At 36.8% G+C, this 25747-nt stretch overlaps 1 protein-coding gene across 1 annotated transcript; it reads left to right on the forward strand.

Annotated features, from left to right (window-relative positions):
- Positions 1–11294: 11294 nt before the first annotated feature.
- LOC124606530 lies at positions 11295–16278 on the forward strand. The gene is made up of 8 exons (XM_047138515.1): positions 11295–11314; positions 11423–11706; positions 11761–12252; positions 12341–12915; positions 13051–13420; positions 13508–14306; positions 15990–16089; positions 16189–16278. The coding sequence occupies exons 1-8, from the start codon at positions 11295–11297 to the stop codon at positions 16276–16278; spliced, it is 2730 nt and encodes a 909-aa protein (XP_046994471.1).
- Positions 16279–25747: the final 9469 nt, after the last annotated feature.

Raw genomic sequence — 25747 nt, forward strand, 5'->3', positions numbered from 1 at the left:
CCTTCTGTAAATATGGTGTGAACCACCTATGTGGAGTAGTTCTACCATGCTTTCTTGCCATAGTTTTGTTTCGTTTGGTAACCATTGGACAGGAGGTATTGAAAATTTCAGATAGAGTACTAACAAACCTGCTACAAGCCTCCTCAACATTGTTGGAAGCATATATTATATTATTCCAGTTTAGTACCTTCAGCTTATCCCTGAAGCAATTTATGCTTTTATCATTTAATAACCTGACATACCAGGTTGGTTCACAATCCCCCATTGTTTCATTAATTGTTAGTTTTACCCATATACCTTTGTGATCTGTCAGATGATCGACATTAAGGAGTCCCAATTCAAAATCATCTTTATGTATATTAGTGATAAAATTGTCGAGACAAGAAAGTTATCTTGTGGGACTATAATTTGCACAGAAGAGATTATGGGATCTTAGCATGTTAAGTAAATTAGTATTTTTGTGTGTTTTTTTCCTTACATAAAAATTTAAATCTTCTAAAATTACTGTCTTGTGTTTGGTATATTTTTCTGTACGGTGAATAAGTTTACCAAAACACTCTACAAATTGATCGGCATCACTATCAGGAGAATGCTATATTGAAATAACTGTGAGTTTTAATGTTGGTAGTAACATGACAGCCGCTTCAAGAATGCCTTTAACACATATGTCCCTAACATCAAGTACAGTATATCTTAACCCTAGGTTGTCACTTATATATATTGAGGAACCCGCATAACCTTCATTGGGTCTGCAGTAACTTGTAATTAAATTAAAACACGGTGGTACATACAGTTTTATCTCTTCTTCTCTTAACCAGTGTTCATTAATACATAATACTATTTGTTGTTTCCATTCAAGACAACACCAAGCACTTCAGCTTTATATTTCAGCGATCTAATATTTAAGTGCATGAATAATATTGATTTTTCACAGCAAGAGGGAAGATGTGTGGTGTCTTGGGCCCAACTGGATGCACACATGGTGGTTTGCCTTTGACTGGTCCTCATGTTTGGTGTGGTGATGGTGTTATGTTTTGGTAGCGGCTGGACTTCCTTCTGGCAGGCCATAAAAAATCATTACTTCTCTGTGGTATTTTTTGGTTCTGTTTGAGGCTCAGGTGGCAGACTTTTTTATTTCACTTCTGCATAATTTATCTGGCATGGGGGATTTGATGTAGGCCTACTTGATAACACATTAGTGAGGGATGGCTGATTCGATGCACTAGATAACACTTCACTATGGGATGGAGATGATACAATACTTACTGAGGTTTCTGTCTTCTTATATGCTAATCGAGGTGACATTTTTGTTGTCTGTTTCACAAGGTTCTTGTTTGTTTCACATGTTACATAGTTTATGTGGGCAGGCTAATCACTCTAATTACTTCTTGTTGATTTGTTGAAGGAATATTCATGCTGCAGGCAACCCTTGGAGCATGTATTATTTTTTGTTTTGTGAAGTTTAAGCTCAGTGAATACGGTACATTTAAAAAATAGTTATTAATATAGTTTGCCATTTCCTTCTTTTCTATATTGCAATTTTCACTGCTTTTGAGTATTATTTCTTCCTCTGCTCTCAAGGTAGTAGTTTCATTCCTCACAATGACCCATATAGTTTGTGGTTTGTTGTGTGACTTACTGATTAAATTGTCATTATATAGCAACTTTGCTTTTTGGTATATTTTTCTGTATGTTTTTACATATTCTATAAACTGTGGATCTGAGCAAGTTTTAATTTCTTGGTTCAATCTTTTTCGTGGTTACACTGGAAATCCTAATGCCTGTAGTTATTGGTTTGTGTGCTTTTTGTTCTTAAGACTTGGACCTCACTAACTTCTTAGGGAAACACATTTCAAATTGTGACATGAATATAGAAGAAAAGGTATTATATGCATTATTTGCACTTGATTCTGATATCACATCTGTCCAGCTTACATTGGTTAGACAGTTAACAAAATGTGTGCAGTTTTCTTTAGAAAAACTTCTTTTATAAGTGTGGCAAGATGTTTTTTTTTTTTTTCACATGCATTGGGGGAACAGTAAGCACAAGAGCATTGTGATCAGATAAACCGAGGTCAGTGTTATTTACCTCCACTTCATTGGAATCTATGTTTGAGAATATATTATCTATGAGGGTCAGTGATGTGAGTGTTATTCGGGTAGGACCTATTACATGGGGTAACATGTTAAATGACTTGAGCAATAAAAAATTAAAAGAAGAGTTCAAAAAGTATCAGAAATACTATGTAGACCTCCTAATTTCAGAAAAACAGAAACTTTTTGAAAGTGTCATTCAGAACTCAAATAATATCTCCAAAACATCAAGGTCACTAGTAAATAGAGAAATATGTAAATCTGGGAAACATACAACTGAAAATCACTTGCTGATAAATGGCACAATAGAAACTGATCAGAATAAGATAGCAGATCTATTTAACAATTACTTTGCTTCTGTTAGCTCCAGCATAAACAATCAGCTTAAAAATCATAAATACAAATTCAGAGGAACACCAGTGTCAGGAAGTATATTTTTGACGCCAACAAGTAAAGAAGAAATAATTAAAATAGTGAGTAGCTTAAACAATTCCCATGCAGCAGGATATGATGGTCTTAGTCAGGACACTCTTAAGAAATGTATACATAAAATTGCATCACCTTTATCAACAGTTATCAATTCTCATATGGAAGATGGTCTATTTCCAGATGAGTTGAAAATTGCCCGAGTTGTGCCTATTTTTAAAAAAGGAAACAGGAATTTAGTAGAAAAATTCGACCCATTTCTGTTCTTCCAATAATATCCAAAATCTTTGAGAAAGTAATATACATAAGAATCTGGAACTTCCTGGTATGCAAAAAAGTGATTTCTAAGGGGCAGTATGGGCTTGTCAAGGGGTCATCCACCATTAAAGCAGCATCCAACTTAATTGAAGGTGTCACTCAAGCAATAGATAATAAAGAACATGTATGTGTCATCTTTGTAGACTTACAAAAAGCATTTGACTATGTTGATACGACCATATTGCTGGACAAACTGTGGAACTATGGCATTCGAGGCACAGCCCACATTCTGATGAGGTCCTACTTGACAAATAGGAAGCAGTTTGTGTCTATTAGCACTACAGAGGGAGCATACAAATCAGACACCACTGACATAAATTTTGGTGCACACTTACAGTGTACACTTAGAATTATGGGAAAGAAATGTGCCAGGGAGTCCTGCAGAAATTTGTTTAAAGAATTTAAAATACTAACTGTTCATAACCTGTATGCGCTGAAGATAATCATTCCACAGGGGTCAATATTAGGACCACTTCTTTTTATTATCTGTGTAAATGATATTCAGTCCATAACAAACCATGCAACAGCTATCTTATATGCAGATGATACCACGTTAATATGAAGCAATCCAAGCTATTCACAGCTCAAAGTGTAATCCAATACTGCAGCAGGCTTAATTCTGCAGTATTTTAATGAAAACAAACTAAAATTAAACACAAATAAATCTGTCTATATTGAATTTGATCTTGGGAGGCAAAAAACTCATGAAAACCAAATCTTACTGGGTGACGAATACATTAAAAAACAATACTCGAGCAAATTTCTTGGCCTGACACTAGATGCAGAGTTAAACTGGTCTGATCATGTGAATGATATTTGCAAAAAGCTATGTACTACCATATATGTCCTAAGAAAACTGACACCTTTTTGTAACATCATCACTCTGAGGCAAATATATTTTGCCCTATTTGAATCCCATCTAAGTTACGGGCTGGAGGTATGGGGATCCAGCAGTAAAGGTAATATGAAAAGTGTTCTTATCTTACAAAAGGAGGCATGTAGAATTATGGGAAAGAAATGTGCCAGGGAGTCCTGCAGAAATTTGTTTAAATAATTTAAAATACTAACTGTTCATAACCTGTATGTGCTGAAGATAATCATTATGGCAGTAAACAGTAACAAAACACTTAATAAGGAAATACACGATCACAACACTAGAGGCAGAGAGAGACCCCACATCATCTCTCATAGAACAACACTTTATGAGAAAAGCCCTCACTATGCAGGCATAAAACTACTGAATTGCTTCCATCCTAATATCTCCAAATTGCCCATTACAAAACTAAAAATGAAATTAAAATTATGGCTCCTAAACAATCCTGTATATTCAATAGATGAGTTTCTAGATTTAGTACACTCGTATGATGGAAGACCATGTACCTAAAAATATATGTCATCTCAGATCTTAGACTGTGTCACAAACTGTAAATATTTGAGTGTCAGATATGAATACTGTGTTACAAACTGTAGATTCCTTAATCTAAGTATGGCAATAACAAATTCTTGTATGTATAGTCCATATATGTAACTCTGTTCTCTCAACTAAATTTAGAAAAAGTTGTGTAGATAAAAGTGCCAGCCAATTATATGTAACTCTAGTAAGTAAGGCTCTGACTTATTCAGAAGACTGGAACAAAAAAAAACCTTTTTTTGTGATCAGTTAATGTTGGATCAAAATAAATAAATAAATAAAACTCTGTAAAATATTCAGAAATTTATCTTTAACCGTATTATTGCACATTACATTTATGTTAAAATCCTCACAAAGAAGCACAGTAGCTTTCTCACTGTACCCAATGTTTAACATAATTTCTAGTTTTGAAACAAATTTATCTACATCTCCACATGGTGACCTGTACACAATCATTACTATCATTTTCCTTTGCTTACCATACAACTCAATAGCAGCTGCTTCAAAATGCTTTTCTACACTTCACTCTTCAATATCACATCTCCTTTTGAATTTTATCCCTGTTTTTGTGTAAATACAGACACCAACACTTCTGGCATTTTCCCTACAGTAAGAGCTAGCTAGTCTAAAAGGGTGTATAATAATGTCGTTTAATTCATATGCCCTACACTGATGCTTCGAAAGACACAAAAACTCAATGTTAAACTCATCTAAAGCAGCTTCTAGTTCAAGGTATTTATTTCTTAGAGTCTGAATATTTAGATTCATAACTTGAAAAGAATTTGATGGGAGCCTAGATTTAGTTACACTTACAGTGTGCTTTATTGAACTAGTCGTAGAGAAGTTGATTGTCTGCACATTTGTTGAAAGTTCTATACTGCAACTTTTCCTGTTCTGAGGTAGAAAAAATCTGGTTCATTCTTGAAGGTCGTTTTGGTCTTAAGCTCATTTTTCCATTCTTTGGTGTGTCGGTTGTCACCGTAGGCTGCACTGATCTTGTTTTTCCATTATTCTTGCAACTACTTGGAATAGTGGAGTGTTTCCCTAAATTATAGATCTTGCTTTCGGACTCCTGTGTGCTTGTGCTTGTTCCAGCAGAGGTGAGCTGTACTACATTTGATATTACATTGGATCTTGAAGCTATTGGAGTACATAATTTCTTTTGGACTAGTCCTTTAGGCACAGCTTTCATAGTTAGAGTAGGTGCCATGGTTGTTACCTTCATATCTATACACATATTAGAGTCCTGTGTTGGGTCTTCTGCTTCCATTTGCAATATAATAGGATCATCATCTTTCTTGTCAATAAATTTCCACAGGATCATTTTTATTTGTGTACAGACATATTGCTTTCCCATATTATTCAAATGCATACCATGTCTGGTATAAAGCACTCTTTCTAAGCCATCAAGTTGTAAAAACAATGTATTTGAGAAGGCTTTGGTAATCTTTTCCAGTATTCTGTTCGTGACCTCAATTTCCTTGTTTACACACGAACTTGGAACTAGATCTTTTCTGAGTGGTATGCTTGATAAACACCCCCCCCCCCCCCCATGAACCATGGACCTTGCCATTGGTGGGGAGGCTTGCGTGCCTCAACGATACAGATAGCCGTACCGTAGGTGCAACCATAATGGAGGGGTATCTGTTGAGAGGCCAGACAAACGTGTGGTTCCTGAAGAGGGGCAGCAGCCTCTTCAGTAGTTGCAGGGGCAACAGTCTGGATGATCGACTGATCTGGCCCTGTAACACTAACCAAAACGGCCGTGCTGTGCTGGTACTGCGAACGGCTGAAAGCAAGGGGACACTACAGCCATAATTTTTCCCAAGGGCATGCAGCTTTACTGTATGGTTAAATGATGATGGCGTCCTCTTGGGTAAAATATTACGGAGGTAAAATAGTCCCCCATTCGGATCTCCGGATGGGGACTACTCAAGAGGACGTCGTTATCAGAAGAAAGAAAACTGGCGTTCTACAGATCGGAGCGTGGAATGTCAGATCCCTTAATCGGGCAGGTAGGTTAGAAAATTTAAAAAGGAAAATGGATAGGTAAAAGTTAGATACAGTGGGACTTAGTGAAGTTCGATGGCAGGAGAAACAAGACTTCCGGTCAGGTGACTACAGGGTTATAAATACAAAATCAAATAGGGGTAATGAAGGAGTAGGTTTAATAATGAAAAAAAAAAAATATAGGAGTACGGGTAAGCTACTACAAACAGCATAGTGAATGCATTATTTTGGCCAAGATAGACATGAAGCCCATGTCTTCTCAGTAGTACAAGTTTATATGCCAACTAGCCCTGCAGATGATGAAGAAATTGATGAAATGTATGATGAGATAAAAGAAATTATTCAGGTAGTGAAGGGAGATGAAAATTTAATAGTCATGGGTGACTGGAATTCGAGAGTAGGAAAAGGGAGGGAAGGAAACATAGTAGGTGAATATGGATTGGGGCTAAGAAATGAAAGAGGAAGCCGCCTGGTAGAATTTTGTGCAGAGCATAACTTAATCATAGCTAACACTTGGTTCAAGAATCATGAAAGAAGGTTGTATACATGGAAGAAGCCTGGAGATACTAAAAGGTGTCAGATAGATTATACAATGGTAAGACAGAGATTTAGGAACCATGTTTTAAAGTGTAAGACATTTCCAGGGGCAGATGTGGACTCTGACCACAATCTATTGGTTATTAACTGTAGATTAAAACTGAAGAAACTGCAAAAAGGTGGGAATTTAAGGAGATGGGACCTGGATAAACTGAAAGAACCAGAGGTTGTACAGAGTTTCAGGGAGACCATAAGGGAACAATTCACAGGATTGGGGGAAAGAAATACAGTAGAAGAACAATGGGTAGCTTTGAGGGATGAAATAGTGAAGGCAGCAGAGGATCAAATAGGTAAAAAGATGAGGGCTAGTAGAAACCCTTGGGTAACAGAAGAAATATTGAATTTAAATGATGAAAGGAGAAAATATAAAAATGCAGTAAATGAAGCAGGCAAAAAGGAATACAAATGTCTCAAAAATGATATCGAAAGGAAGTGCAAAATGGCTAAGCAGGGATGGCTTGAGGACAAATGTAAGGATGTAGAGGCTTATCTCACTAGGGGTAAGATAGATACTGCCTACAGGAAAATTAAAGAGATCTTTGGAGAAAAGAGAACCACTTGTATGAATATCAATAGCTCAGAGGGAAACCCAGTTCTAAGCAAAGAAGGGAAAGCAGAAAGGTGGAAGGAGTATATAGAGGGTCTATACAAGGGCGATGTACTTGAGGACAATATTATGGAAATGGAAGAGGATGTAGATGAAGATGAAATGGGAGATACGATACTGCGTGAAGAGCTTGACAGAGCACTGAAAGACCTGATTCGAAACAAGGCCCCCGGAGTAGACAACGTTCCATTAGAGCTACTGACAGCCTTGGGAGAGCCAGTGCTCACAAAACTCTACCGTCTGGTAAGCAAGATGTATGAGACAGGCGAAATAACCTCAGACTTCGAGAAGAGTATAATAATTCCAACCCCAAAGAAAGCAGGTGTTGGCAGATGTGAAAATTACCGAACTATCAGTTTAATAAGTCACAGCTGCAAAATACTAATGCAAATTCTTTACAGATGAATGGAAAAACTGGTAGAAGCTGACCTCGGGGAAGATCAGTTTGGATTCCATAGAAATGTTGGAACACGTGACGCAATACTGACCCTACGACTTATCTTAGAAGAAAGATTAAGGAAAGGCAAACCTACATTTCTAGCATTTGTAGACTTGGAGAAAGCTTTTGACAATGTTGATTGGAATACTCTCTTTCAAATTCTGAAGGTGGCAGGGGTAAAATACAGGGAGCAAAAGGCTATTTACAATATGTACAGAAAGCAGATGGGAGTTATAAGAGTCGAGGGGGATGAAAGGGAAGCAGTGGTTGGGAAGGGAGTGAGATAAGGTTGTAGCCTATCCCTGATGTTATTCAATCTGTATATTGAGCAAGCAATAAAGGAAACAAAAGAAAAGTTCAGAGTAGGTATTAAAATCCATGGAGAAGAACTAAAAACTTTGACGTTCGCTGATGACATAATAATTCTGTCAGAGGCAGCAAGGGACTTGGAACGACAGTTGAACAGAATGAACAGTATCTTGAAAGGAGGGTATAAGATTAACATCAACAAAAGCAAAATGAGGATAATGGAATGTAGTCGAATTAAGTTGGGCGATGCTGAGGGAATTAGATTAGGAAATGAGACACTTAAAGTAGTAAAGGAGTTTTGCTATTTGGGGAGCAAAATAACTGATGATGGTCGAAGTAGAGAGGATATAAAATGTAGACTGGCAATGGCAAGGAAAGCGTTTCTGAAGAAGAAAAATTTGTTAATATCGAGTATAGATTTGAATGTCAGGAAGTCGTTTCTGAAAGTATTTGTATGGAGTGTAGCCATGTATGGAAGTGAAAGATGGACGATAAATAGTTTAGACAAGAAGAGAATAGAAGCTTCCGAAATGTGGTGCTACAGAAGAATGCGGAAGATTAGATGGGTAAATCACATAACTAATGAGGAGGTATTGAATAGAATTGGGGAGAATAGGGGTTTGTGGCACAACTTGACTAGAAGAACGGATTGGTTGGTAGGACATGTTCTGAGACATCGAAGGATTACCAATTTAGGATTGGAGGGCAGAGTGGAGGGTAAAAATCGTACAGGGAGACCAAGATATGAATACACTAAGCAGATTCAGAAGGATGTACGCTGCAGTGGGTACTGTATTGTATTGTATTGTATTTTTATTGATCCAGGCAATCATAGTATTGTACAGCTGTACATATGATATTGGATAGGTCAAGAGAGCCATTTACAAGTAATTTTTACAAATTGATTTTTACATTATTTTGTAGCAAGGAAATTATCTATCTTAAACAAAACAGTTAATACAAATCATAGAATTGTAAGGTTGTACATACGATATTGGACAGGTCAAGGGAACATATTTGCAAGTAATATTTAATAAATTGATTTTACATTATTTTGCAATGAGGAAGTTAGCTATCTTTAACAAAACAGTAAATACAAATGTTGTATGGTAAAATACAAACAGCCAATACAAATGTAATAGTAAAGTAGTCCAGTGCATTTCATAGACATGCACAGTATATAATAATCCAGTATATTTCATAGACATGCACAATATATAATTTTCAGACCTAATTGAACATTTATCATATTGTTTAAATTTTTAACCCCTTTCAAAAAATGATCAGCTGCACAAAAGCAATGGTCCAAGAGATATTTTTTTAACTTATGTGTGAAGGCTCTTGGGTTCTTTGTTGCTTTGATTTCATTGGGTAAATTATTATATTGGGAGATGAAGAAGCTTGCACAGGATAGAGTAGCATGGAGAGCTGCATCAAACCAGTCTCAGGATTGAAGACCACAACAACAACAACAACATGCTTGATAACACTTCATTAAATTTTTTTAAATTATTCAGGGACCTTCTAGCATATCTGATGGCTTCTCTGGTCCTGTTTCGGTAGTAATCATTTGCACCATCAAATATTAAAACAACGTCATTTTTAGTTACTGGGCTTGCTGGTGTTTTGCAGTCATTTGTGACTTCATTCATTGGAGCACCTGGCTTAACTACGCCTGTTGCATTAGCTTGTAGTTCTTTCAACATTTCTGCTGTTTTTCGCCCATGACTATCAGCAAGAATAACTATTTCTCCTTGAAATCCAATGTGTTCATTTGTATTGCATTTGTGTTCTGGTCTGTCGCTTTTTCTTATAATGTTCACCTTCATATATTTGATGTTCAAGATGACGGTGATTGAGAAGTTTAGTGAATTTGTGCCTCCAGTTATTTCGAATTTTCAAATTTATCCGGCATCAATAGCAAGAAGATGATCAACAAAAGTGTTTCGCAAAGTTTCAAGTCGAGTGCCACGCAAAAAACCCGCAGTGAAAAATTATCCAGATCAAAATGGAAGTGTGTAACATGTGAAGTCCATCCTGACAAAGCAAAACTAGTTGAAACTATTAATTCTTTGCAAGAAATTGTGCGCAGATCCTTGGCAGAAAACAAACTGTTACCTGATAGACTCAAATGTCTTTAAAATGATCATAGAAAACTAAAAACCGCCGAGCAGGGCGTAAGTGAATTCGACAGAAATAAAGTGTACACAGTGACCGAAGATTCCATCGCCATTTCAAGTTTTCCAACACATTCTGGGTGTACCGGTAACGCTAACCATAGCGCAATCATTTCGTCGTCTTTAGTAATAAATTCTCCTGCCGTGCTCCAAAAAACCGTAGGCCTATCTACAAAAGATCAAATCGTGCACCATCTGAAAGAAAAGCCTGTTATTAAGCAAAATGTGGAACCTCGCCAGCCAAAACCGCCACTCGTAAACGGAAGCAAGGTAAATTCAACATTCAAGATGACAGTTAATTTAACTAACACCACAAATGCAGCAAGAAGAATAAATGTATGTTTAATGGGCGATAGTCATCTTAGACGCCTTGCACACGAAATAAATGCTTCAGGTTTTATTAAACCTGGTGCTCGTCTTGACCAAGTGCTTTCAACTGTAAACAATATCTCTCGAAAGACAATGAAGGAAGACTTCATCGTAATACGTGGTGGTGCAAATGACGTCGCACACAACGATGGTTTGCATGCCGTTAATGCCCTAAAATCTGCTCTAAAGCATCTAAATTACTCAAACGTCATTGTTCTCGATATTCCACACAGGTATGACTTGCCTCAATTCTCGTGTGTAAACGGGGCAGTAGCATATACAAACAGTCAATATGCAGAAATTTGCAACCGTTACGCAAATGTACAAATGGTTAACGTGCAACATTTTAGTAGAGATCTTTACACCACCCACGGCCTTCACCTCAATCGGCGCGGAAAAAGTCACTTAGCGTCCATTATTTGTGAAATCGTCGTAAATGCTAGGAACAACATATACTCAAAACACACATTCGAAGAATGAGTGCTCCATAACACAAGAAGACTGCAGGAATGGGTATAGACAGACGACATTGGACAAATGGCTGCTGTAAACACCAGGTAAAGCTGATTCTTCCCAGGCTCCCAGTACACAGAAACAGACCAACTTGAATAAATGGATAGTGAAAAATACCAAACCCACTCTGTCAGTTGATATGCCTTTTTTAGGGATAAATGTCTAAGTGGTTCTGGTAGGGTGACACGTCCATCAAGCGTTCAACAATCCAAACTCACTTTCAGATTAATTCAGCAGAACTTTCAAAGTCTTGGCAATAAGCACTATGAGTTGGATACCATTGCAGCTATTGATAACCCTGATGTTTTAGTTATAAGTGAACACTGGTACACAGATGAGCTAATTAGTGTATGTAAGCCACTTTTCATTATCTTTTGCTCTGCCTTCAGTAGAAAAGAGAAACGTGGTGGTGGGGTAGCTATCTTTGCAGCCAGCGGTAGTAATTAAAGTGTAATAGATGTAAGTGCTTTCAGCATTAAGGGTGTAACAGAACTAGCAGAAATTAATTATAAGTGGGGGAAAGAGAACTTAATTATTATAGGCCTATACAGACCTCCATCTGGTAGCCTAGATAGTTTCTTTGATGACATTGACATTGACATTAAACACTGCAATAAAAATGGCTGGGTTAACGTAATATTAACTGGAGATATAAACATTGACTTGCTGTCCAGTGACTCCGTATCTAAAAAACTAATGCTAATACTAGCTCAATTTAACTTAACATTTCTGATAAATGAGCCCACTAGAGAGGTCAATAGTATAAAATCATGCATTGACAACATTATAACTAACATGTCCCACTTTACATGCAGTGCATCAGCTCTGAAGCTTGCCATTTCTGACCAACATGCAGTACAGGTATTGATAGAAGCTGAAAATCTTCATGTCAATAGAAAAGAGAAACAATATGTGACAAAAAGAATCACCAATGACAACAAAGTTAAAGATTTCAACAGTTTGCTAAAAAGCCTACGATGGGGTGAAAAAAAACAGCATTACTTTCAGTGAGTTTTCATCAGATTTTTATTATTGCTTCAATGTCTCATGTCCAGAAATAACCTTTACAGTAAATGACTGCAAAAAGATACAAAAAAATAACTGGATAAATCATGAAGTAAAAACAGCAAGAGAGATACTTGGACTTTTCCAATATGCAATAATAAATAATAACATTAATAGTAGACTAAAGGTAGAATTTAAGAACTATCAGGATTACTATAAAGATCTTCTGCTAGAAACTAAAAGTAAATATGTAGCCACAATGTTAAGAAACTCTACTAACACAGGTTTACCTGTTTGGAAAGTAATAAATAGCTTTACGGATTGTAAGGACAGATCAACAAGTGATTTTACTATAGACCGTAAAGGGCATATCATGAAATGTCAATGTCAGATTGCAAATGTTTTTAATGAGCACTTTTCTTCTGTTGGAAAATCTGTCAATGACCATTTTAAGAATCTTCAGCATAGATATAGGGGCATTCCAAGCAAACAAAGCATATACTTGGCCCCAACCAATAACAAGGAAGTCAAAAACATAGTAATGTCATTAAAAAATACAAAATCAGCAGGCTATGATGGATTGTCTATCAGTACACTGAAAATGTGCATAAACAACATATCTGATGTCATGGCCACAGCAGTAAATGATATAATTGCATCAGGTTGTTTCCCAGATAGTCTAAAGACAGCACCAGTAACCCCAATTTACATGAAAGGTGATAAATCTAAAATTGAAAACTACCGCCCCATCTCAATCTTACCTGCATTTTCTAAGGTAGTTGAGAAAGTTATTTACACTAGACTAATGACATTCCTGAGTCAACACAATTTAATATTTGAAAATCAGAATGGCTTTATGAAAAACAAGTCAACATCAGTAGCAGCAGCACAATTAATAGACAAAATAATAAAGGCCATAGAGAACAAGGAGTATGTAACTGGAGTGTTCCTCGATCTAGAAAAAGCTTTTGAGTGTGTCAACATCACCATATTATTTGACAAGCTGTGGAACCCGGGTATCAGAGGAACTGGCTATGAGCTAATAAAATTGTATATGAGCAATAGAAAACAATTTGTGTTGCTTAAAACAAACAGTGGGTCTTACAAATCTAAAATTACTGATATCAAATATGGAGTGCCTCAAGGTTCTGTCTTTGGACCCCTTCTTTTCTTGAATTATGTTAATGATATACAGTATTGTTCTCCTAACTGTACAAAAATGTTTTATGCAGATGACACATCAATAGTGTGTAAACACAAAGATTATGAGAGTCTGGAGGTACTGTGCAACAGTGTAACTAATGAAATAGTCAAGTATTTTAATGAAAGCCATCTAAATGTAAGTGCTTCAAAGACTGCAATGATGGAATTTAACACAACGAAACAAATAGAATTTGACATGAAATTATCCATAGGAAATGACATTGTAAAAAAGGAAAAATGGACAAAGTTCTTGGGAATTACAATCCAGGACAGCCTCAAATGGGACATGCATATTGATTCCTTAGCATGTAAGCTGTCGAAGAATGTGTTTGCTATAAATATGATTAGCAAATATTGTAAGGACATGTGTGTACTAAAAACTGCTTATCATGCTCTACTCTCATCAAACTTAAACTATGCTGTAGAAATATGGGGTGCAACAACTCAAGCCAACCCAAGTACATTATTAATACTACAGAAAAAAGTTATCAGAATTATTTGTGGTGCCAAACCTCGAGAATCATGTCGTAATCTGTTCCCAAAATTAGGTGTGCTTACCATTATAGGTGTATACATATTGAAAGTTATATTGCTTGTGAAAACAATAAATCCAAATTTCAACTGTGACCTGCACCAGTACGATACAAGGCAAAACTTCAGATACCATGTAAATAGCCACAGAACAGCTTTATATGAAAAAAATGCACTTCATGCTGGGCTGAAGCTAGCCAATGCCCTACCAAAAAGTCTCACAACCCTTCCTACTAACAAATTAAAAGATCAGCTAAAAAGAATTCTAATTGAAAACTCTTTTTATTCCCTAGATGAGTATTATATCTGTATGAAAAGTGCTTCATAAGTATGTCAAGCTCATAGTTTTAAGTTACCTACAACTAATACAATGTTGACAAAAACAATATTTGTAATATTGTGATTGTATACTACCAAATGTAAAATCCATCAAAATGTAAAATTTATAAAATACAAACAAATCTTTAGTTTGTAATTTATAAACTGACGTATTGAGAAGAATCATCTGTATGATGTCCTGAAACTGTATTACTTCTAGGGATTGTATTTGATTATTCAATGTTGAATAAATATTATTATTATTATTATTTGCACTGTTGCTTATACGAGGTGCGTCCAAGTTCTAAGGCCTCCGATTTTTTTTCTCCAGACTGGAAAGAGATAGAAACATGCGCAATGCTTTAAAATGAGTCCGCGTTCATTGTTAATACGTCCCAGAGATGGCAGCACCGTACGGCAGATGGAATTTTACCGCCAGCGGCGAGAATGAGAACTGTTTTAAATACTTAAAATAGCGACATTTTCCTTACTTGAACAGCGTGCAATCATTCGTTTTCTGAATTTGCGTGGTGTGAAACCAATTGAAATTCATTGACAGTTGAAGGAGACATGTGGTGATGGAGTTATGGATGTGTCGAAAGTACGTTCGTGGGTGCGACAGTTTAATGAAGGCAGAACATCGTGTGACAACAAACCGAAACAACCTCGGGCTCGCACAAGCCGGTCTGACGACATGATCGAGAAAGTGGAGAGAATTGTTTTGGGGGATCGCCGAATGACTGTTGAACAGATCGCCTCCCAAGTTGGCATTTCTGTGGGTTCTGTGCACACAATCCTGCATGACAACCTGAAAATGGGAAAAGTGTCATCCTGGTGGGTGCCATGAATGCTGACGGACGACCACACGGCTGCCCGTGTGGCATGTTGCCAAGCAATGTTGACACGCAACGACAGCATGAATGGGACTTTCTTTTCGTCGGTTGTGACAATGGATGAGACGTGGATGCCATTTTTCAATCCAGAAACAAAGCGCCAGTCAGCTCAATGGAAGCACACAGATTCACGGCCGCCAAAAAAATTTCGGGTAACCGCCAGTGCTGAAAAAATTATGGTGTCCATGTTCTGGGACAGCGAGGGCGTAATCCTTACCCATTGCGTTCCAAAGGACACTATGGTAACTGATGCATCCTACGAAAATGTTTTGAAGAACAAATTCCTTCCTGCACTGCAACAAAAACGTCCGGGAAGGGCTGCGCGTGTGCTGTTTTACCAAGACAATGCACCTGCACATCGAGATAACGTTACGCAACAGTTTCTTCATGATAACAACTTTGAAGTGATTCCTCATGCTCCCTACTCACCTGACCTGGGTCCTAGTGACTTTTGGCTTTTTCCAACAATGAAAGACACTCTCCGTGGCCGCACATTCACCAGCCGTGCTGCTATTGCCTCAGCGATTTGCCAGTGGTCAAAACAGACTCCTAAAGAAGCTTTCGCCGCTGCCATGGAATCATGGCGTCAGTGTTCTGAAAATGTGTACGTCTGCAGAGTGATTACGTCGAGAAGTAACGCCAGTTTCATCGATTTTGGGTGAGTAGTTAATTAGAAAAAAAATCGGAGGCCTTAGAACTTGAATGCACCTCATATCAACACACTCCATAACACACATACTTTATGCATTTTTACAATACATTCTTTTAGATGTTCAATATCATTGGCTACATTATTTGGCTACATTAATGTTGAAATTTCTTACATAGGGCACCGCAAAGGTTACATGATGGACACCATTCCTAAAGTGGTTTTTCATTGCATTAAATGGTAGTTCCATGGAAACAAATTTGGAAGGAGCTGAAGGCCTCAAAAATGTTAAAGTCTTCCCAGAAACTATTTAAATTAGCTGAAAACTTATGTTCATGTACAACTGAGTTACTTTGTTGTGATTGCTATTGAAATGTGCACTTCACTTGGTCACAAGCTGAACAGCTGACATTTTGTGGTGCAACTGGAGAACTAGGGAAAGCAGCACACTTTCTCTTCTACTTGCTATGTACACTGTAAAGATTTCTAGAAAGCAGATAAGTCTGTGAGGGAATGGGAGAAAAAGCTAAATACAGAAAATTAGTAACCAAATATTAAATGTTGTTGACAAAAGGGGAAAAAATGAATGACAAATATAGAGTGAAGGTAGCCAAACATAGAAGTGCCTTGTCAAACAATTAAAAAGAGATAATTGAAGAATAAAAATAGCCAACCAAAGCATTACTAATAGCCAAATAAAGAAAAAAGATCACCAAAAACTGAAAGAAGTTACTGAAATAAAGACAAAACATCACCAAATAAAATGTAAAGGCATCTTAATGAAGAAGAGAGTTGGCCAAACAAAGAAAAAATTCAGCAGGAAAACGGAGAGGATTGCTAAATGAGTAAAAGAAGATCACTAAGTATGGAGAAATGTCACAGAACATGAAGAAAAAATGAGTATGTGAAAATATCGCCAAACGATGAAAGAAGGCAAAGAGTTCATGGGCTGCTGTAAGATTGTGCAAAAAATAGCCAGTAAAACTGAAAAAAGAGATAGTCATTAAATGTATTGTTAATATCACTGAAAAGCAAAAAAAGTATGCAAAGAAAAAAGGATGTCTAACCTAGTTCTCAATACAGGTGGGTTTCCCTAATCCTCGGGCGAGAATGATCTGCCCTTCCTTTTGAACCTTTCCCAGCCTACACCTTTCTGGTCCCTGGTGAAGGAACGATTAGTTCTAAAGCTAATAATGGCCTCTTATGTGTGCCTATCAGCAGTACTATTTGTTTTGCATCCTGAAGGTAAGAAATGGAAAGAAATTTTTTTTTGTATTTTTATTAGTTTTCTTCATTAAGTTTACCTTGGATAGAACATTATTTTTGTTTGTCTGTTAGCTCCCAGGCAGAATATTGTCTCAATGCTTAGCTACCAAGTTTGTTCTTGTTTATTTGCTTTGTATCACTCTAAGGTATTATGCAGTCACTGTTTGTGTTCCACCCAGTTGTTTCTAATGCATTTTAGATCTTTTAGCAGAGGTGTATCCTAAAAATGTTAGTAAGGCATGCAACATGAAACTTACCAGTTGTATGTACATGTGACTTTGCTTACTCACCATAGTTTTTATTTATAATGGCTCTGTGGTTTTTCTTGCTGAACCCATCAGTAATGTTGTCAAAAAATGAGTTTTGAGCAGCAACAGATACTTTTCTATGGAGATGACGGACAGAGCAGATAGATGACTTTGTCCTTGCATATTCCTGATAAAGGTCTTTATTTTTTACAGTGTGGAAAAGAATCATTCTACTGATGACAATGTAGCAGGTATGGTTAAAATCAGTTCACAGAATTTGCAGAGTTCTGGAAGTGTGAAGTTCATTTTCATAATTTTCATACAGGAAATCTTGTAGTTCCTTCGCAGACTTGTCTTCAAGGTGTTGTGTCATAAACATAGTTCTCACATTGGACTTTAAACTATCAATATCAAAAAACTTCCCATATATTGTCCATAATTTTCAAATCCCTTCTCAGGGAACACATCTGCAAAGCTTGAGAAATTTTTTATTTCAAATATTTCAATACATTTAAGCCGGGCAGCAAAGCAAATCTGATGTTTAACTGCATGATTAGAATATCTAACATCTCAAATGTACATCCTCCTGTAGTCATCCTTTACAGGTGTTTCTTTTATTTATTTATTTATTCTTTGCCCATGGACTCCAGCTACAACTCCAGCCGAGAGTATTGGGTGTGTCATACAACAGGCTATTAACATCAAACTTGATTTCATTATGTATAAATGAAACATAATTAAACAGAAATAGTCTATAATCATACAAAGGTATTAAATGTTTCACATTATATATACACACAAATCCAAACAACATGCAGAAATGATAATTTTTAAAGGTACATTTCAGTAATGATATAACATATTTAAACACCATCTTAGTATTCACTCAAACTGTATATACATTTCTCTGTGAGATATAGTTTCAAATGATTTTTAAAACATTTTAGGTCTGTTTCTTTTTTAATGATTTTGGGGAGTTTATTAAAAAAACCTTTTGCCTGCTTCCTCAGGGGCAGTCATAGACAGTTTCAGATTTCTGTTTATCATGTAGTAATTTTCATTTCCTCTTTTACTGTGTTTGTGTACCTCTTTATTTAGGAGGTGTTTATTGGTTGACCTTACCACCATTATGCTTTGGTATAGGTACAGTGAATATACTGTCATAATATTATAGTGTACAAAAGCTTGCCTACAGGTCTGTCTTGGTGGTATTTTTGCAATGCATCTCACTGCCCTTTTCTGAATTGTGAATTTTCTTTTTAAATAGCCAACTTGTGCACTTCCCCATATATGAACTTGAGGGAATATGGAATAGTTGTAGGTAAACAACTAGAATTCTCTCAGATACAGATTTATTCACACTTAGCTTCTACACAGATACAAGTCCGGAGGCTAACTGCCTTTAGTGTCCAACATCCTCCCAAAGCCCCCTCCTCAAAGATAGCACACTTATGCACAAAACAAATATCGATATTTATGGCGCTCTACGCCACAAACTGAATAAGACAAATGTAAGTCCATAATACATTGATCTGAGGACTTTATCACGCACAGTCTTAGCTGTTTTATGCATGATGAAGATCTGTTTGTTTATCTTTTTACACAGTGCATCTATGTGCTCCCTCCATGCCAAATGTTTGTCTATTATAGTTCCTAGAAAGTTTGTGCTGGTTACTTATTTAATAGTCTTTCCATTTATATTAACATTTATATTACAATTTTCACTATGCTTCGTCTGAAATACTACATTCATTGTTTTAGACTGATTCATTAACAGGTTGTTTTGTGTTAAATATTTAATAGATTTTTCGATATTCAGGAGTGCTTCCTTCCGAAGCTCCTCCTTTGTGTCAGCTGTGCAAATGATTGTTGTGTCATCAGCATACATTATAAGTTTCTGATTTATATAGCTAGGGAAGTCATTTACGTAGAGTATAAATAGTATTAGCCCAAGCACCGATCCTTGCGGCACACCGTTTTTAACTGTTTGCAATTCTGATCTGTAGTTTATTATATTTCCCCCACTACTATGTCTGATTTCTGTGCATTGTTTCCTATTTGTAATGTATGATTTAAGTATGTCATTGCATTTTCCTCTAATTCCATACTGATATAATTCCATCATTAATTTTGAGTTGTTCACACAATCAAATGCCTTAGACAGGTCCATAAAAATCCCACAAGTCTTTTGTTGCCTGTCAAGTATATTAAGAACGTGCTCACTTATATCTGTTGATGCTGTTTTTGTTGACTTCCCTTCTCTGAAACCATGTTGTGATGAATGCAATATACTGTACTTTGTTATAAAACTTACAGTTCTATTCTTTATTATCATTTAATAGATTTTAGCAAATGTTGAGATCAATGATATTGGCCTGTAATTTTCTAATTCATCCCTGTTCCCTTTCTTAAATATTGGCTTCACTTTACTTACTTTCAGTGAATCTGGAAATATACCTTCTTCTATCGCAGCATTCAGCATGTGTGTCAATGGTTTTAATATACATTCTCTGCATTCCTTTATGAGATGTGATGTGACACCATCCAAGCCAGATGAATGTTTAATTTTAAGTTGTTTATTAGGTTTGACACTTCTGTATCTGTTGTAGGTATGAAAACCATAGTATGATGTGTATGTGGGGGGTTTAACAATTTACTTACTGCATTTGTTTTATTTTGTCTTATTAATTCATCTGCTACAGTAAAATAATATCTGTTAAAAGTATTGACTATTTCTAGAGGGTTTGCGTTGCTTTTCCCACTCATCAGTGGGCAGATGTCCTCTGCCCGATTTGTTACTTTTCCTCTCTCTTCCTTAATGAAAGACCATAAACCTTTTGAGTAGTTCTTTCTCTTATCTATAGACATACTGATGAATGATGCTTTAGTTTCTCTGATAAAACTACAGTACTCTTTCTTTTTTATTTTATACAGTGCGTTGTAGGCCTCAGTATTTTTTTGTTTGGAGAGGTCATAATACACTCTCAGATTATTTCTGACATGGAATACTTCTCCAGCCACCCAGATTTTTTTTTTTTTTTTTTTTTTTTTTTTTGACAAGACTTTTACTAACAGGACGTGTAACATTATAATAATAATTGAATAAAGAAAAAAACTGGTTCCATTTGGTGTTTGCATCTTTAGCTGCATATATTTTTTCTCAGTTTTCTGCCTCTAACATCTTTTTTAGCAGATTTATGTTATGTGGGTAGTTCTGTCTTCTTATCTCCCATATCTTCTGCACTGAATCACTAGTCTTTATATTTATGTCTATCATGATTGCAAAATGGTCTGCTAATGTGGAGTTTATTACCTGTGTGTCACAATAGCATGTAGGAATATTTGTTATTACATGATCAATTATAGTTTTACTATGCTTTGTTACTCTAGTTGGTTTTATCTATTTTTATTTTTAGATTGTATAAGCACAATAAGTCCAATAGGGTCTTAGTATTGTCTGTATTTTTACTTGTGTCTATGTTCAGATCTCCTATAATGATCAAATAAGCATATGTTTTTGACAGGTGTTGGATTACATCTTCCAGAAGAAGGTTTTAATTACACCATTTGGTGATTGATACAAACCTAATACACAACATAAATTCCCAGCGATTTTAGATTCCAGTGCTGTAGCTTCAAAGCTCAATTCTATAGTATATTTTGTTATATTTATGGCTTTAGTTGATTTATAGTTAGAAAAAATGGCAACCCCACTACCTTTATAGGAAGTTCTGCAATAACTGGCTACTTTCACACAATTCTTCAAGTTGTACATTCCTATGTGATTTTCTTTTAGCCCATGTTCTGTAGCTACTAGAATGTTTGGCCTATATTCCTGTAATATTACATCTAGTTCCCCTGTTTTATTGTTTATGTATTGAACATTTTGGTGAAGTATTCTAAGTGTTGGCTTTAAATTTAATAGTTCCTCTTTCTGTAATATACTAAGCACTTCACTTGTTCCCTTTGCTTTTGGTACTATGCAGCGATTTTTTTCAGTTTGTGTCATTAAACCTGGATCGTATCTTTGTCCTGTGTTTATATTCCCCTCACTATTGTCACACTGGTATTTAAGATGGACAGTTTTACTTACATCTTTTTCCATGTTCTCTTTCTGCTTACTCGATACCATAAAAAATCCTCACTTAGTGTAACAGGTCTCCTAGTTCTCAGGCATCTGTCTTGATTGGAAGCTGCTTCTGCTGTTGATCTCCCAGGCCTCAGGTACCTCTTCTGTGTGGTTGCTGTTGGCTCCTGTGCTCTCCGACTTGGTGACTGCCCTTCTTTGTTAGCTGCTGCAGCTAATGGCCCTTGTATGTTTTCCTCACAAGCATTTTCATTGCCTTGAAATAGGATGATTCCTTTCTTCTCTTCCTCGGAGTATTGTATATGCCTTCAGCCTTGCAACTTATTTTCTGAAAAGCATTGTGTCTCTTAGCATGCAGCTTTTCTTTCAAGTCTTTCACTTCCTTGCTGCAAAATGTAATGTCTCATAACATACTGGCCCGTACCGAGTTCTCCGGTGCTCAGCCAACACCTATGACATCCAGATGAAAGATTCAGCAGTTACAGTCTCTCTCAGCAGACTTAAGCACGCTCATGTTGAGCCTTCTTCTACCCCCCTTCAGGCCACGACCACGCCACTCACTGTTGTGGTTCACGACGCTCTGACCACTCCCTCCACGTCGGACTTGCACACTCGATCGAGTGACTTCCAGCTCCAATTGTCGAGCTCTCCATCGACCTCGCCCTCTACTCTGGTCTCACGCACTCCGTCGAGTGACCACATGCTCCCCACGTCGAGCTTACCTACGATCACACCCTCGCCGCCGGGCCCTTTGCTGGCCCCTTCGACCTCTCCACCATCACCTGCCTCGCCCTGTCGAGGTTTCTCACACACCCCCATCTTGAATGTGCCCTCACTTGAGGTGTTTGTGCCTGTCCCCCCCAGACATAATCCATGACATCTTAATAATACTGCATGATTATACTCTGTTCATCGTGTGTTTCTCTTCATCCAGTGCTCATGACACAATCTCCGCCATTCCCTGCCACCTGGTGAAATGTGTTCCCCTCCCGCCCGACATCAACCTGGACATGCTTCGTGTGTTCACCAGGCCCACCGGAGACATCGTCATCATCGCTAGGTTCCACCCGCAAACCCCGGCCTACCTGTCACTGCACAACCAGCACACCCAGTACAACGCCCGGCTCGCTTCAACGACTTCCAGGTTCGGTGGCCAAACCTTCCTTCACGACATCTACCCACACAGCTCCCCGACGACACTGTCGAGCTGACCATGGGCCGGCTCCTGCAGACCACTCCAGCCGACACCTTAGTCTTCCCCCCCCCCCCTTCCCCCAGCCTCTGAAGAGTACTCTGTACTGCGGTTCCGCCATGTTCAGTTCTTTGTGAGCCTTGCATGTGTTTAGGTGAATAAATGAACTACTGCTAAATGGGTGTTGTTTGGTGTAACCAACCTGAACTTCTCCCTCATACATATGGTTTCAAGACAGTATTTTGTTTGCACACTTATATAGCATTCTAAGACTTTTTAATGACTCTTTGATGTCACTTGTGATCCATGAATTTGATTTTTTGTTCATTTTCATTTTCTTCAGAGGCAACGAAGAAATATCATAGCAGTACCATCAGCAGGGGTAACATTGGCACACTTTTCACTTTTCCACTTGGTACTTGTACATTACTATACATCAAGTGTATATTAATAAATAATAAGATGCCCATTTTAAGTTATTTATTGGTTTAGATAGTAAGCAATTTGCTGCTCTTCTTCTTTTGTTAAAATGTGTTTCAAATACATTGCAACCTATATTGCTACATAATTATAAAAAATTATTGAATCTGTTGAAGTTTCAATACAGCAGAAATTTTTAAACCTAATTTCCTTTGATTTAATATCCGCTCTTACAAATATACATGTTCCACCCCGTCTGCATATTTCCCTGCAAAAGCTGCTGACCAACTGGAAGCCTGAAATCCCAACAGCACATTTTTGTATTTCTTGCAGCCAGTGTTCAGTTACAGACAAGATAGAAATCTCCTTCAATGAACCATTCAAAAGGACCTCTAGCTCATGTAGCTTATGGTTAAGCCCTGACCATTGTGATACAGGAGAGTTAAAGAATTATTCAGTTTTATGAGAGGTATATTTCTTGCCTGGGTAGTTCTTTGAAGAGCAGGCTCTTGTCTTCTTTTTGTTTCTAACATGATTTTCACCTTCTGGGAGTCCTGGACTTCTTTTTGGTTGTTTTCTTCTACAGTGGATTTGGCATAAAAAGTCATTTGTATGTTGTTTGGATGCTAACTTCTGCTTGGTGCTTCATCGTGATCTGTTGTTTTAACCTCTGTCCAATCTGGTACGTCTTCCTCTTCAGTCTTTTTACATGGTGATATTGTCTTCTGTGCTGGTTCCCTGCCATTTGTTCATTCCACTGAAGGCATATTTACTGTTAACTTTTTCATTTCTTCTTCTGTTATTTCCGTATACTGAGGTGATATCAACTTCTGTGTTGCTTCCTTTTCACTTGTTCATTCCCTAGTATACATATTTACCGTTAATTTTTTTTGTTTCATCTTCTGTTATTTTCCATCTTGTAAGCATTCAGTTTCGGTGAGTGACTGATCTTCCTGTTGCAAGCATTTAACAGAGATCAGTGGGCTGAATCATGGCTGAATAATGAAGGTTCCTGACAATTAGTTTAAAATTCACAGTTGCAAAATCTAATGCGAATTCTTTACAGAAGAATGGACAAAATGGTAGAAGATGATCACAGGGAAGATCAGTCTGGATTCCGAAAAAAAGTAGACCACACAAGGCAATACTGGCCATATGACTTATCTTAAAAGTTAGGTTAAACAAAAGCAAATCTGCATTTACAACATTTGTAGACTTAGACAAAGCTGTAGACAATATTAACTGGGATGCTTTCTTTGAAATTCTAAAGGCAGAAAGGGTAAAATGCAGGGAGCAATAAGCTATTTACAACTTATACAGAAACCAAATGGCAGTTATAAGAGTTGAGGCACACAAAAGGGAAACAATGGTTGAGAAGGAAGTAGAGACATGGTTGTAACCTATTCCTGATGTTATTCAGTCTATACATTGAACAAGTGTAAAGGAGCTTGAAGAAAAATCTGGAGTAGGAATTAAAATCCAGGAAGAAGAAACAAAAACTGCAATTCTGTCAGAGACAGCAAAGGACTTGGAAGAGCACACGAACGGATAATAGATAATGTATTTGTAGATAAGTACATTTACAATAATTTAACAGTGAAAAATATTATAAATGGCCTCTCAGATCATGAAGGGCAATTTCTCACTCTAAACTAAATAAATGTACAAAGGAAAGAAAATTTCATTTGGAAAAACTTTAGGATTATACATGAACACACAATTGAAGGCTTTAATCAGCAATTACAGCTAGTAGACTGGTCTCTTGTGTATGCTTCAATTGATGTTAACTCAAAATTTAATATATTTATCAATAAATTTACAACTCTGTTTTCAGAAACGTTTCCTAAGAAGTCAGTGAGAGAAAACCAGTTAAAATCTGGAAACAAGCCTTGGATTACTAAAGGCATCAAAATTTCTTGCAAAACAAGAAGAGACCTATATGCAGCAGCCAAAAGATCAAATGATCCCAGTAGGAATATGCACTATAAACTCTACTATAAAGTTCTGAATATGATCATACAAGCAGCAGACAACATTTGCCTGAAGACAGAAATTGATTACCTAAGCAATAAAGTAAAAACTATTTGGAATTTTGTTAAGAAGGAAAACAAGGAAAAATGCAGTTTGTAGTGAAAATATCCAAATAAAAAGTGAGGGTCATCTTGTTAGCAATCCAAAAATAGCTCCAGACACATTAAACGAATATTTTTAACAGTAACAGAAAAAATAGGTTTACAAGGCTCCATGAACCAAGCCATCAGTCTTTTAAAAGCCAGAATACCTAGCTCAGTACAACACATGAAGGTAACAACAGTCACCGTTTAAGAAATTAAAAGAGTTATTAAATCACTGAGAAGTAGAAACTCTACCGGGATGATAATATTTCTAACAAATTATTAAAATACTGCTGCAGTGATGTAAGTAAAGTCCTTTGCCATATTTTTGTTTGGTCACTTAAGCATGAAATAGTTAATGAGAGGCTTAAGTACGCAGTTGTAAAACCACTGTATAAGAAGAGAGAAAAGTTGGATGCTGCTAACTATCGGCCAATATCACTACTCACAAGTTTTTCAAAAGTTTTAGAGAAACTAATGCATGCCAGGATAGTTTAGCATCTCAGGGATCAAAATATCCTCAGCGAAAGTCAGTTTGGATTTAAGAAAGG

The sequence above is a fragment of the Schistocerca americana genome, chromosome 3, assembly GCF_021461395.2.
Source record: "Schistocerca americana isolate TAMUIC-IGC-003095 chromosome 3, iqSchAmer2.1, whole genome shotgun sequence".
Taxonomy (NCBI): Eukaryota; Metazoa; Arthropoda; class Insecta; order Orthoptera; family Acrididae; genus Schistocerca; species Schistocerca americana.

What these genes read in the sequence shown, in the direction of transcription:
- LOC124606530 (XM_047138515.1), top strand. Translation starts at nt 11,295, where the DNA reads ATGGCTGCTGTAAACACCAG. An exon ending in AGCTATCTTTGCAGCCAGCG is followed by an intron (nt 11,707 to 11,760) that starts GTAGTAATTAAA and finishes AGGGTGTAACAG; the next exon opens with AACTAGCAGAAATTAATTAT. An exon ending in CTGATGTCATGGCCACAGCA is followed by an intron (nt 12,916 to 13,050) that starts GTAAATGATATA and finishes GCATTTTCTAAG; the next exon opens with GTAGTTGAGAAAGTTATTTA.